Source organism: Amia ocellicauda, chromosome 20 (assembly GCF_036373705.1).
Source record: "Amia ocellicauda isolate fAmiCal2 chromosome 20, fAmiCal2.hap1, whole genome shotgun sequence".
In the NCBI taxonomy this organism is placed as follows: Eukaryota; Metazoa; Chordata; class Actinopteri; order Amiiformes; family Amiidae; genus Amia; species Amia ocellicauda.
In genome coordinates, this window is record NC_089869.1 from 14,648,148 (window position 1) to 14,661,357 (window position 13,210).

Here is a 13,210-nt window from a genome sequence, read left to right on the forward strand (position 1 = left end):
CTCTACTATTACGTCTTGGTAATTACATGTGGCCTTTCCTGTCAAAAGAGGCTTTCATTTCCTGGGAACTTTATCTGAACAAACTCAGTAAGGTAGCAGCTGTGGGAGCATATTGTGTACAATGCCACCTTATGGACAGTTTTGCAGAAGGCCCTAGAAGTTGGAAGTAAATCCAGAGACTACATAGAACTAAAGAGATGTCTGAGGGAAACATAAAGTGTTTACTGTGGAAACCGTATGTTGCAGTGGCCCAATAGGTTTTAATACTGAAACTGTAATGAAAGCCTAGATTTCAGTTAAGACCTCCGTTCCATAGTATTACAGTATATATGTATATATGTCACGTTTCCTGAACTGACACGAATACATACAAATGCAACAATTGATTTTATAGTGAAGCTGACAAATTTCTGTTACTTGTGTAAATCCAAGTGAATGATTGAACAAAGGTGTTGTGATTTATAGGACACAAGTTAGAATTATTATATATGTATTCTTCATCATTAATAAACTGCAAATGGAAATGTTACACGATAACTCCAGGGCTGACCACACGAGAATTATGTTGATATAGGCTAGGCCATGGCGGAGATGTCTGTCCATATCAAGAAATCTAATAATAAAAGTATTGAGAATTGCCTATGGACATTTTTTGTATGCCTTTATTCTTATTAGTGGGTTGCTCCATGTGTATCAAGTGCACCATCTTAAGTAAAAACAAGATTTTTGACTAAACCATTTGGTATACACTATATCAGTGGGTGCATAAACCATTCTAGATTTGTTTAAAAACATATATTTACAGTTTAAGTCTCCACCCCATCAGTCCTCTGCAGGGGCACATGTGTATGATGCCCTCTGGGTCTTGGCCTTTTCAGCAGTGCGGTTCTTCAGGCTACTTCACACTGGTGGTAGTACATTAAGTAAGATAAGTCCAAAAGCAGACAAATCCAATACAGTGACATGCAATACAATAACATACAAAACAATGATTTATAAATTATGCATTTTCTGGTGCACCAATCCTGCCACTTAAAATCTAGTTCGAAAAAAAGATGAAAGTCAAAGAGAAAATGTTCAAAGGCGTATAGAAGACGCGCCGCCTTGTGGCTCCAAGAGGGAAAGCCTGCTGGTATGCGCTGATATCCATGTGACTGGAATCCGGGCAAAGGCAGCAAACTCTGCTCTCCACAAGTCGGCAGTTTATTCAGCCTGTTTTCGCCAGACAAAATGGTGAAATCTGGAAGGCTTCGCTCTGGGACAGCACAGAAGTTGAAACGGTGGAAAAAGGGTCACAGCAGTGATTCAAACCCGGAGACATGCCGCTATCGACAGGCGGCGAGAAGTCGGTTCTTTAGCCGTCCATCAGGTAAGGCTCGCCCGGGTAACTGTGCAGGAGAATCCGGGGCTCTCGGGCCTTCGCTTGAAAACACGTGTGTTTAACACGTAAGCTCGAAACAAAAATACACATTTTGGATGATTGGGGAGGATTATTTTCCAACCCCCACTTGCCTTAAGTACTGTGCTATAATAAAAATATAGAAATCGTTCAAATCGAAGCATGTAGCTATGTCGACGCTGTGTTTTAAATACGGCGTATCAATTATCTACTTTTAACTTAATAAACGAATACAAAAACATTCAAATGTACTTATTTATAGAATAAAAAATAAATGAAAAGCTGTTGTAGCTTTACACTGTACTGAAGATGAGTATTTTAAGCGATTCAGTGGTAACACGTGTGTCGATTTAAAGGGACAGGGACATTTTTTGGGAACTCAATGTGTTTGCATCAATTATCAACACAAAACAATACAGCTTAACTGATCTCATGGCAATGCATATGTATTACCAATCTACTGCCAACCTTTTACTAATTAATTTAAATTATTTGAATACAGCAGCTTATGACTACACAGTGTAAAACAAGTTCACTTTAAAGTAAATGCATATACTAATAAAAATTAAGTACGTTTCCAATGTTTATTTAGATCAAAATATAGAAAGCAAATTAACCAGTCATTCTGAATCAAATATAACATTGTAAGATGCATAATATTTATGGATTATTGATTATTTGTACTCAGTGTTACAGTGATAATGTGTAGTCTGACAAGAGCCGTGAGGCTCCTATGATGGATTGGTTCTTCTTTATGTTTGCAGACAAAAGTGACCTCACTGTAGATGCCCTGAAACTCCACAATGATCTGCAGGCCGGGCCCCTGGAGGGAAAGGAAGCCGGCCCAGGTGATGGCTGCTCCATGGAGGAGACGGCGCAGTCTGAGAGGACCTCGGGCACCTTCCTCAGCGGCCTCTCGGACTGCACCAACCTCACCTTCAGCAAAGTGCAGCGCTTCTGGGAGTCCAACTCTGCAGCTCATAAAGAGGTCTGCATGTCTAGGACCATCAGTCAGTCAACATCTGAATCCAGGAGAGTTTACAATAAGAACATAAGGACAAAAGAAAGTGTCTAATCGAGAGGAGGCCGTTCGACCCATCGTGGTTGTTTGGTGTCCATTAATAACTAAGTGATCCAAGGATCCTATCCAGTCTGTTTTTAAATGTTCCCAAATTTTCAACTCCATCCACATCCAACCAACCACGCTAGCAAAGATATATATTTTGTTTTACTGTCTGAAATGTTGTATTACTAAGCATTGAGCTGAGATTCTGTCAGGGTTCTAGTCTGTTCATCTAGCTGACAGGAATATTTTTCTGTTTCATAGATCTGTGCGGTGTTGGCCGCTGTCACCGAAGTGATTCGCTCCCAGGGTGGGAAGGAGACAGAGACGGAGTATTTTGCTGCTTTGGTGAGATTTCTGCTGATGACCTGTGTGTTATTGGCCTGAAAACCTTTCCTGCACAAATACAGATATTCATTCTGATCACCATTATTAGTAATTCTTTTGATGCTTGGTTTCTAGATGACTACCCTGGAAGCTGTGGAGTCCAGCGAGTCTGTGGGCGCTGTGGCATACCTGCTGAACCTCGTCATGAAGAGGTAGAAATCCTCCTGGCCGTTTGCTTACATCTTTTCGTAGAATAATGTATAGGCCTAAATATTTTTTTAACCCTTACAATATTTTTTCTCTTTCCAGAGTACCCACTCCAGTTTTAATTACGAAGTTTTCAGACACATCTAAAGTCTTCATGGACATCATGTCCTTGCAGGCCAGTACAGAATCCCCCTCGGCCCTGCGCTGGGTGAGTGCTCTTGGGTTTCCCTCAGGCGTACTAGGGGAGATTTTGGCACCAGCAGGACTAAACCTCCCATTTGGTATTGGCCATTAATTATATTGTATGGGAAGTTTCACAGTGAGTTAGAGTAGCAAACAAAATGAAAGTACAATAATTCAAATTTAGTAATGACTTGAAGATTTATAACTTCCTGCATGTAAATTAAATTGTTATTTGCAAAATACTTGTTTCACGTCATGAGCTTCGCAGATTAAATATTTCTCAGCCTCCGTTTGGCATTGGATGTTCATCATGAGTAAGAGGAAGACTAGCAAATGCAGGAACATGTTTTAAAGGTATTTTGTTCACTGAATGAGATTGTGTCAGTTACACAATGCGAAGGGACATACTTCATTCTTCATCACTGTAAAGGGATGGTTTGTGATCGACTGCCTTCTATTTTCAATTACTCATACCAGGGAGACCTCTTAAAAGAGAACAAAAATGTTATGACTGTTTCTTCCCTTCTGTGTTGTAGATTGTCTCCTGCCTGGCCACCTTGCTTCGGAAGCAGGACTTATCGGTCTGGAGTTACCCTTCCACAATGCAGGTGTACCACGGGCTGCTTAGTTTCACTGTCCACTCCAAACCCAAGGTGAGCCTCAGTGTCACGCAGGAACTCAGCCTTGATCAATTGTTTGTTTTATTATTTATTAATAATATGTATTTGCCTGATGCCTTGACCCAATGTGACCACAGGGTAGGATTTAGTAGTAGTACTGGCCAGTGGGATTGTAAGAAACTCATGTCTTTCACAGGTGCGCAAGGCGGCGCAGCATGGCATCTGCTCAGTCTTGAGGGGCAGCGACTTCATGTTTTCCGACTCGGCTCCTTTGCACCATCCCGCGGCGGTGTCAACGGCCAAGTTCTGCATTAAGGAGATGGAGGCGGCTGGAGGTTAGTGTGTGTGTGGATACGTTGGGATGGACTTGTGTTTTTAACAGAATTTGTGGGTGGCATGTTTCAGTATTTTAGTTTAAAATGTTCTCCTTCTCAATGTGTTTTTCAGGCAGTAAAGAGGACACTACAACACTTCACGTCCTGGGGCTCCTAAAGGACCTGCTGGGCTGTTTCCCCCTTGGTGCGGTCAAGTCCTGCTCTGAGACCCTGCTGCGCGTTATGACTCTGAGCCATGTGGTGAGAATTACAGCCCCACGCCTTCCCTAGAGTGTTTGTTTTTGAGGGTTAGCTTGCCTGCAATTACTCTTAAGCAGATGGAACCACATGAAAATGACACATCTGATCTTAATCACTTTCATATATCAGAACTGTGATAATGTTCATATATGTATAAATCTGTTATGTTTATTGATGTTTTTATATATGGTTTGTAAAGCTGGCAAAGGTTTCCTGTGATTGCCTACTGTAGGAAGGAACATTTTTGTGCAACAGTACAACTTTTGCTTACCTTTTAATTCATTCATTTTTATTATTTTAGTTGGTGACGGCAGGTGCCATGCAAGCTTTTCACATGCTCTTCAGTGCCAAGCCGAACGCCTCCACCCTGTCTGCAGAGCTCAACGCTCAGATCATCACGGTAAGAAAAGAGGGAACCTAGACTTTAGTGGATTGATTTGCAGACCGAGTCGTTGGGGTTTGTTGAGGGCGTTGCTCAGTGTTGTTAATGTGCTTGTGGCCTGTCTCCATGCCCAGGCGCTGTATGATTACCTTCCCAGTGAAAATGACTTGCAGCCGCTCCTGGCCTGGCTGGCTGTCATGGAGAAAGCACACATTCACTTATCCAGGTGGGTAGATGGTAGGAAGGAACTGATATTGTCTGAAAATCTTCCTGTGTTTTGTGTTTGGATTTCTTCTTTTTGAAAGATGAGGAGCAAGATCTCTGGCAAGTTAGATGCATTGAAGCCAGCTCTGAGCGCCTCTGCTCATCTTAATCATGCTTTTCAGGAGTGAGTCTGTGTTCCTGGGCTGACACTTGTTTCTGTCCCACAGTTTGCAGTGCGCGCTGTGCTTGGGTCACCTGCCTCGTCTCTTCCTCACGACCATGAACTGCTTCCTCTCGCCACACACCCAGGTTATTTCTGCAGCAGCACAGACGTTAAAGGCAAGTATCTTTTAGATGTCTTCCTCAATTTGACTACATCATTGTTTCTGTGATTATTTTATTTCCAAAGATAATGTATGTGCCACACAAATACTAATGCACTTTTCAAAGGTGCTGATATATTGAAGATAAATAACCTACTTCCCTGATCTGCAGACTTTGTTGACCGAATGTGTGGCCCCCTGTATGGCAGAGATAGGGCCAATTACATCTACTGCTGCAGCTGGAAACGCCTCATACATCTGTAAAATCTTTCAGTAAGTTCCTCCACCACATTGAGTAGCTGGAGGTGTGTGTTTGTGTGGGTTGCCAGTACTTTTTGTCTGATTTGTTCCTTGTGTTGTGTTTTCCAGTGTTGTTGAAGAGGGGCTGACGTACCGCTTCTATTCTTCCTGGCCCTTCGTGCTGCAGGTTCTTAGCACTTTCTACAAGGTGGCTGGAAAACAAGCTCACTCCATTATGGTCAAGGTGAGAAGGAAGGGGGACAGTTCTGCACTTTGTTTTGGAAGAGTTTGAGCCTGTAATCTGGTCTAGCCCTGATTCATTGGTGTTTTGAGATCTTCTGTTTTGGACTTTGACCATTGTTGACAGGACTGCTGCTGTTGTGTTGACCTTTAACCCAGCGTGCCTGTGTCCCTTAGAGCCTACAGTCCCTGTGTGACCTGCGCTCCACCCCTCGCTTCCCTTTCTCCGGGGAGCTGGACCTGGCTGTGGGCTCGGCAGTGGAGAGCATGGGCCCTGAAGTCATCTTGAGAGCCATCCCGCTGCAGATTGACGGCACACAGTGAGTTTGAAAACACTTTAAACTGAATCGTTACATGGCTGTCCTGTGGATAATGTTATGAATACTTCTTGCAAGTCATTGTCTGTGTGTGTTTTTATATCCTGCTCTCTCTCAGAATGGTTAACTGAGTAAAATGTAATTGTTTGCTTTCACGGTCCCCATTTTCAGTTGCTACATTTGTCATTGTTTTCTCCTTTTAAATTGATTTGCATTAGGTTATGAGTTCCATGCCTGTCTGTTACTTGTTTCAGAGACGATCTTGAGTTTCCTCGTAGCTGGTTGATCCCAGTGCTCAGGGACCATGTGAGAAACACTGAACTGGCCTTTTTCACCTCCTACTTCCTGCCACTGGCAGTCACACTCAAACAACGAGGTAAGGTCATTTTTCAATGCAATATTAAACCCCTTTAATTTACCTTTAATTTTTGGCGTCCTCTGGTTGTCTCTTAGTATGCATGTTTATATCTCCTTTGTCTGTGAAGATTGTCAGCCATAAGTCATTCATACAATTGTTAATATATCTGGCTTCAGTATGGTTCTGTTGCCTCTTCATCCCTGTAACCCCTGTGTCTGTTACAGCTGATGAGCTGGATCTTGCAGGACGGAAACTGGAGTCCAAGGTGTATGCGACTCTGCAGCTGCAGGTGAGGCACAGTGCTGATACTACAGAGTTTTTGAAAGTCTTTCCATGTTCGGATTCTGATGTTTCCCTTTCCCTGTCAGATCTGGTCAATGCTGCCTGGGTTCTGTATGCAACCCACTGATCTAGCCACCTCCTTTAAGGGCATAGCCCGGGCTCTGGGCATGGCCCTCACCGAGAGGCCTGACCTCAAACTGCTCATCTGCCAGGCCCTCCGGACACTGGTCAACAAGAGCTGTCAGAAAGGTTAGTAGTGAAGGGCTAACGAACCGTATTTGTAAATGGTGGATCTCGGGGAATGTTAAGAGTAATTTCATTAGCAGACCAGACTTTAAGCGAAAGAGTCTCCCTATGTGTAAAGTTAGTTAGGATGATTTTTTACTAGTCAACAAGTGCCTGTCACTTTTAGCTTAATTTAATGTTCACTTATTTTGTTTCCCCCACCCCAAAGAGGAGGACCGCATTGAAGTTGGACGCTTTTCAAAGAACTTCCTGCCCATCTTGTTCAATGTGTACAGCCAGCAGCCGGCCGCCGGGGAGGCCGCTTGCCTCAGGATGCCTGTGCTGGACACTGTCAAGGTCTACTTGACCGTCACTGACCAGCAGGTGAGCTATATCTGGTCATGTTAATTGTGATAAATGCAAGATTGAGTTGTGGTCATTTTATTCCTGTATTAAATTTGACCATTTATATAAATTGTTGTTTTCCCCAAAGGAGAGAGTTAAAATCCATTAATTGGATTTCCTCTGCAGATGCATCCTTTTTTCATTTTCTAATAGTTTGTTTTTCATCGTGCGGTAATTTAAATCTTCTAACCTGCCTTTCCACAGCTTGTTTGCACTTTCCTTGAGAGAGCGGTGGAGAAATTGTCCAGTCCGGAGAGTAATGAGTTCACAAGGTGAGAGAATTATATTGATGACCACTGAAACTGGATTATTTGAATATTGAGGTTGAGGCATTTGTTTTTCTGCTTCTTGTTTTCAAAAATTCTACCTGAGTTTATTGATCGTGGGCCCTGAATGGTTTGTCAACTGTGTAGATTTAATCCTGGCTTCTCTTTCTGCAGGCTTTCTGTGATGGATCTGATAGTAGCATTGGCTCCTTTTGTGGATGAGTCTACAATGACTAAAACATATGAGCTCATAAGGCCCTATCTGGAGGTAAGGGAGAGTATTTTTTAAGAAAATATTTACAGTTAACAATACTGAAAGTAGTATTTCTTGAAGTGACAATGTAACTTATATTAAAGCAGTGTAAAACAGTCTAGTAACACAACCTGTGTTTGTCCATTTGCCCTGTATTCACCTCATTGCCTTTTTAAGAGCCAGCTGTATTTCGGGATGTGTGGTGAGGTGACATGTTACTGGTGTCCTGACATGGAAAAGCCCTGACCGTTAAAGTGCTCTGTGTTTTAGAGTAAGGAGCCGGGGCTCCAGAAGAAGGCCTACCGTGTCCTGGAGGAGATGTGTGGGGGGGACAGGGAGCCCTGCCGGCGGTTTGTCCTGACCAACCTGGAGCAGCTGAAGAAGGTGTTGCTGGGCTCTCTGAAGAGCGCCTCCTCGCCAGCCAAGAGGGTAAACCCGCTTTCCCAGCCCCACACACCCCGCTCCTCCTCTCTGCCTCTCTTCTGTTCTGCTACTGCAATAAAACAAACCCTGTTCTCCCTCCGCAGCCGAGACTGAAGTGTCTTATCCATATCGTGAAGCAGCTGAACGTAGAGCACAGCGATTTTATCACAGCCCTCCTCCCAGAGGTACGTTGGTAACACAGTCTGTTGACTGCTTCTACATGAATTAGACGTCAGTCACTTTCCTCTACTATTGAGTGTTTGTTTTTAGTAATTTCCATGAAGGTTGAATGTACAAAACCAGCTCTACTAGTTTGTGACTGCTTTCTTTTTTTTTTTTTTTTATACAGGTCATAATCTGCACCAAAGAGGTTGCTGTGGGAGCGCGCCGAAATGCATACACTCTGTTGGTAGAAATTGGCCATGCTTTTATTCGCTTCTGTGACAGTTCAAAAGGTGAGCAAGGAATCAGTGGAGGGCTCTTGGGGGCTGCAGTGGGCTGGGATAGTTGTCCTAGGTGGTTTCTTTATCTATTGATATAGCCTTATACTTTGCAGTATGTTTTGTTACTGGATACATAGTTACAATTGTGCAGTCTCATTTAAACAAACTCTTAAATTAACCTTTAAAAACATGTCTGAGCACATTTTAAGCAGCAAAGTGTGTATGGCATTTATTTATACTGACTAAAATTCAGTTAAATGAAAATATACCGTACCATGGTCTGAATTATGCTGTGGAGGCCTAAGTGCTTTGCTTGGTGTTTTTCAGAGGCCATTGAGCAGTATCTGGGGATAGTCTATGCTGGACTCACGGGTTCGGTCACCATGATCACCTGCACCGTGCTGGCGCTGACTAGACTCGTCTTTGAGTTTAAAGGTAATAATCGTTACCTCAAACACCTACAGGGTTCCTGCTGTGCATACATGAATGCGGCAAATGAACTATTCCTGTTTAGATTTAAAAACAACTTCCCGTCTCATCACTATCTTCTTTCAAATGATGATATTACTCAAAGATATTATCCCCAAATGTTTTTCTGTAGAGATCCATCTGACTTTTATAAATGGCAGTAGCTAGTAACATGTTTATTTATCATTTTGAATGTATTTAACATGCGAACAAAACTACCCATTTCCAGTAGCGGTGTAGCCTACCCTTACTTTTCATACTGAGCTGCTTTTAATCGAAAAATTTGACAAACTGGACATGTGGATTCACGCTCCTATTCTGCTGCTCCGGTTAAATTCCCCGTTTCCTTCTCTCTGCAGACTCTATGGATGTCTCTGTTAAGGAACAGCTGCTGCACAACGTGTGCCTTCTGCTGAGCTCCAAGACCCGGGAGGTGGTCAAGGCAGCTCTGGGCTTCATGAAAGTCATCTTATTCATATTGGACATCAAAATCCTGGCCAGCCACGTGCCTGTGATGGTGAGAGTGAGAAATGAATATATCTGCATATCTCTGTGTGGCTCTACTAGAGTTACTTAAACAAGATGGAATGAATGTGTAAATATTTGAAAAGAAACTAGACCACATTATTTCACTCACCCTTACTTTGGTCTTACAACTGAAGTGGACAGTGCTACTTTTTACTTTTTCTGGTTAATTTCTTTATGCCAAGTCAATTAAAACCAAAAGACTTGTAAGATGCTGTTTAATGGATGATAATGCTGTATTTGTGCTTTTATTCAGATGGAAGGAATTGGAAATATTAAAGATGATGTCAGGAGGCATTTCAGAGCTAAGCTGAAGAACATTTTCACGAAATTCATCCGCAAGTTTGGGTAAATACTTGTTTAAGTTTGCATACCTCTGCTTAGCTCATTGTAACGATTGTTGTGGTTTATTCTTTTATTAAGGAGATGAGTCATTTGTTTTCCTTGTGGGAGCTTCTAGCTTGGTCTTCTGAGAGAGTGGGGTTTGTGTTGGCAGGTTCGAGCTGGTGAAGAACATGCTGCCCGAGGAGCATCACAAAGTGCTGGTGAACATCCGCAAGGCAGAGGCCAGGACCAAGAAGCGCAGGACCTTGCAGAAGGCCGAGGAGGCCGGGTCAGAGAGCGAGGAGGAGACGCCCAAAGCAAAGGGACAAAGGTATGAAACTGCTTTCAACTCCAGGGCATTTGTCTCTGGACAGAGAGGAGCATCCTCAAAAGCAATTAAAATGGTTAACAAATGCATGCCCAAGGGTAATGGAATATTACCATTCTTGTGCTCTGCATTTGTGAAGTTATTTTCCCATTATTTGGCTTTGCTGTCTCTTGAGAATCTGCTCACCCTGTTTTCAGAGAGAAAATGCATCGACCATGACTTGCATTTTAGCATTACAAAAGTCTGTATTCTATTAGCTTTGAAAATAACACTTTGTGACGAGGCTGTTGGCTATTTCAATCCCCAGCATTGAGGAGATTCTGGCCGAGTCGGACGAGGAGGATGAGGAGGAGGAGAAGCCCAAGCGTGGTGCGAAGAAGGCTCTCCGCCAGAAGGGCCAGGCCTGGCTCAAGGAGGGAGAGGCTGACGAGCCCCTCAATTTCCTTGACCCCAAAGTCTCCCAGAGAGTTCTGGGTAAGTGATTTTCACATTTTGTGTCCAAAGATCATGAGGGACACCGCTGCAAACATCTGTTTTTGAATGTGGGAAAATGTTATTCATTCCTTGGCTCTAGGTCTTAAAGGGTGGACTCGTACATGAAGGAACTTCTTTAATCCAAGAAAGCAGTGAAAATTGTTCACTGAAAACTAACAAGATGTGGTAGTTTATAATCGTGGGATTAGCTGTATTTTCTTGAGAAATCCAGGATTGCTAATTTTGCAAAAGCAGGGTTCTGAAATCACATTTTGGTTTATAAACAATTCAGCTACAAACCCGGACGTGAAGAAGAGCTCAAAGGTCAACCATGGCTTTAAGGTGACATCAGATGGGCGGCTGATTATACGAGAAGATGAAGACGAGGGCGAGAAATCAAAAGGTATCAATCTTGAACAGTGTATAGTTCTAGTTTCTGATGTATACTTCTGTTATTCCATGAATTATAATTGCATGAAAAGGTTATAATGTATTCTATGAAAACTTCCTCTCAGAATCTTAGAATTGGTTAGAATTCTGTCACCAGTGTAAACCTCTGTCCTGCTGTAGGTGACAAGGAGGAGATGGACGATATTTTGGAGGAAGCTGGAGTTAAGAGTGTGAGTACTGGTTCTATTTTTGTATGGATTTCATATTCATTTGCATACAACATGGTTTTGTCTTTTACTTTGTTGTGTGGAATAAGGTCTTGTCAACCTTATGTTTAGTACTGAGGTATTCTGTTAGTTAGTTATATTAGTACGCTGATTATTTTTCTTGGAAATGTAATTTATTGTTCCTGTTATTTCTCTTTCCAGAGAAAGCACCAGTTATATTGTGTCCTTGTAGTAGCTGACTTTTTTCTTTTCTTTTACCCATTTATCAACAGAAAAAGGTTCAAAAGAGGAAATTCCAAGATGGCAACTATGATGAAGATATGGAAACAGAACGAGTGTTCCAGTATAAAGGTAAGTGTCCTTCAGGTACTTGTGCGGTCTGTCTTGGTGTTGGGAGAAAATCTGAGGTGGTGTTTTTAAGCTTTATTTATTTTTTTAATGTTTCTGTCCAGCACATTGACCTTTCCATGTGTGTCTTTCAGCTGGTGGCTCTGGAATCCACAGGCCGCTGTCTGGAGGCAAATTTGGTGACGAATACAAAGCGAAGGTGAGCCTCTGGTGTATGCACGGTTTCTGTCAAGCAACCAATAATAACACCATTTCAGATACAGAAGAGAATTCCTTGAAATGCTTTTGCTATTTTCCTTCTCCTGCAACACTTTGTTGAATCCCTGTTGTGACTTGCTGTTTCAGAAGGGTAAAGGTGACATCAAGAAGAAAGGCAAGCATGATCCCTTCGCCTACATCCCTCTGAGGAAGGCCCAGCTGAACCGCAGGTATGGGGATATCACTGACATTGAACACGTCTGTGGGATGAATGGGTTTAATCATTGGAGTTTAGAAAAATCATTCTAAATACATTGTATCTGGTTGAACAAGTCCATAGTATTCAAGTGTGAGAGAAATCACCCCTAGTGAAATGTTCATTCTGTCTAATTTTAAATTGTGTCCACAGGAAAAAGGCAAAGTTGCAGGGCCAGTTCAAAGGCATGGTGAGAGGAGCACAGAAAGGGGCGCAGTCGGGGAAGAAAATGCAGAGGAAGAGGAGAGCATAAAGGTCAAGAGACGGGCATTCGAACTTTCTCTTCCACTTTTTATTTTATTTTGTATTAATAAACCCTTTACAGAGGCACTAGCTTGGTTCAGTTAACCTTGTGTGTGGCTGTGTGATGAATGCAGTGCCTCTGACAGACTCCTGTGATCCTGAGCGCAGCTCCGATGCCTTTGCTGTGTCTTGCCTTCTCCTCTGTTCCCTCACACTGGAGCATAACGGTGTGCTTTTCAGAGATGTGAGCAGCATGCAGGCATGCCCAGGGACGATCGCTTCCCGCAAATGCCAAAACCCAGGTTACAGATTGACGTTATGTCCGTTGATGAATACTGAATAATTGTAAACCGCAAGATGTACTTCCTCTTGCTGTAATGGCAGTGTATGACATAAATTATTGATGAATCTTTAAAAAATACTAATTTTGTGGATTTGAATAATTAAAAAAAGAAAAACATTTTGTTTCATGTTTTCAATCAATATAGCAATATAATACAATTCTGTTTTTGGGGTGTGTACTCGCGTCTTGGTTTGGGCATTGATAACTCCTAAATATCTGTGTGCACTGTAGATACTTAGATAAAGTGAAACCTGTTCAAGATGCTTTTTCAGATTTTATTTTTGGGGTTGAATTTTTTTTTTTTTAAATACATGTACACATTCAAACTTCAACTTGATACGGACTACCATA

At 42.3% G+C, this 13,210-nt stretch overlaps 1 protein-coding gene across 1 annotated transcript; it reads left to right on the plus strand.

Annotated features, from left to right (window-relative positions):
• Nucleotides 1-1,125: 1,125 nt before the first annotated feature.
• On the plus strand, nucleotides 1,126-12,976 carry rrp12 (ribosomal RNA processing 12 homolog). The gene is made up of 34 exons (XM_066693048.1): nucleotides 1,126-1,369; nucleotides 2,164-2,387; nucleotides 2,727-2,810; nucleotides 2,925-3,001; nucleotides 3,099-3,204; nucleotides 3,716-3,832; nucleotides 3,996-4,134; nucleotides 4,247-4,374; nucleotides 4,676-4,774; nucleotides 4,891-4,982; nucleotides 5,188-5,299; nucleotides 5,456-5,556; nucleotides 5,653-5,767; nucleotides 5,941-6,083; nucleotides 6,335-6,456; nucleotides 6,663-6,727; nucleotides 6,807-6,969; nucleotides 7,175-7,329; nucleotides 7,555-7,622; nucleotides 7,791-7,884; nucleotides 8,140-8,298; nucleotides 8,397-8,477; nucleotides 8,642-8,747; nucleotides 9,063-9,170; nucleotides 9,563-9,720; nucleotides 9,985-10,076; nucleotides 10,225-10,383; nucleotides 10,688-10,854; nucleotides 11,147-11,257; nucleotides 11,425-11,474; nucleotides 11,744-11,822; nucleotides 11,954-12,018; nucleotides 12,165-12,247; nucleotides 12,427-12,976. The coding sequence occupies exons 1-34, from the start codon at nucleotides 1,231-1,233 to the stop codon at nucleotides 12,524-12,526; spliced, it is 3,861 nt and encodes a 1,286-aa protein (XP_066549145.1). The 5' UTR covers nucleotides 1,126-1,230; the 3' UTR covers nucleotides 12,527-12,976.
• The last annotated feature ends 234 nt before the right edge of the window (nucleotides 12,977-13,210 follow it).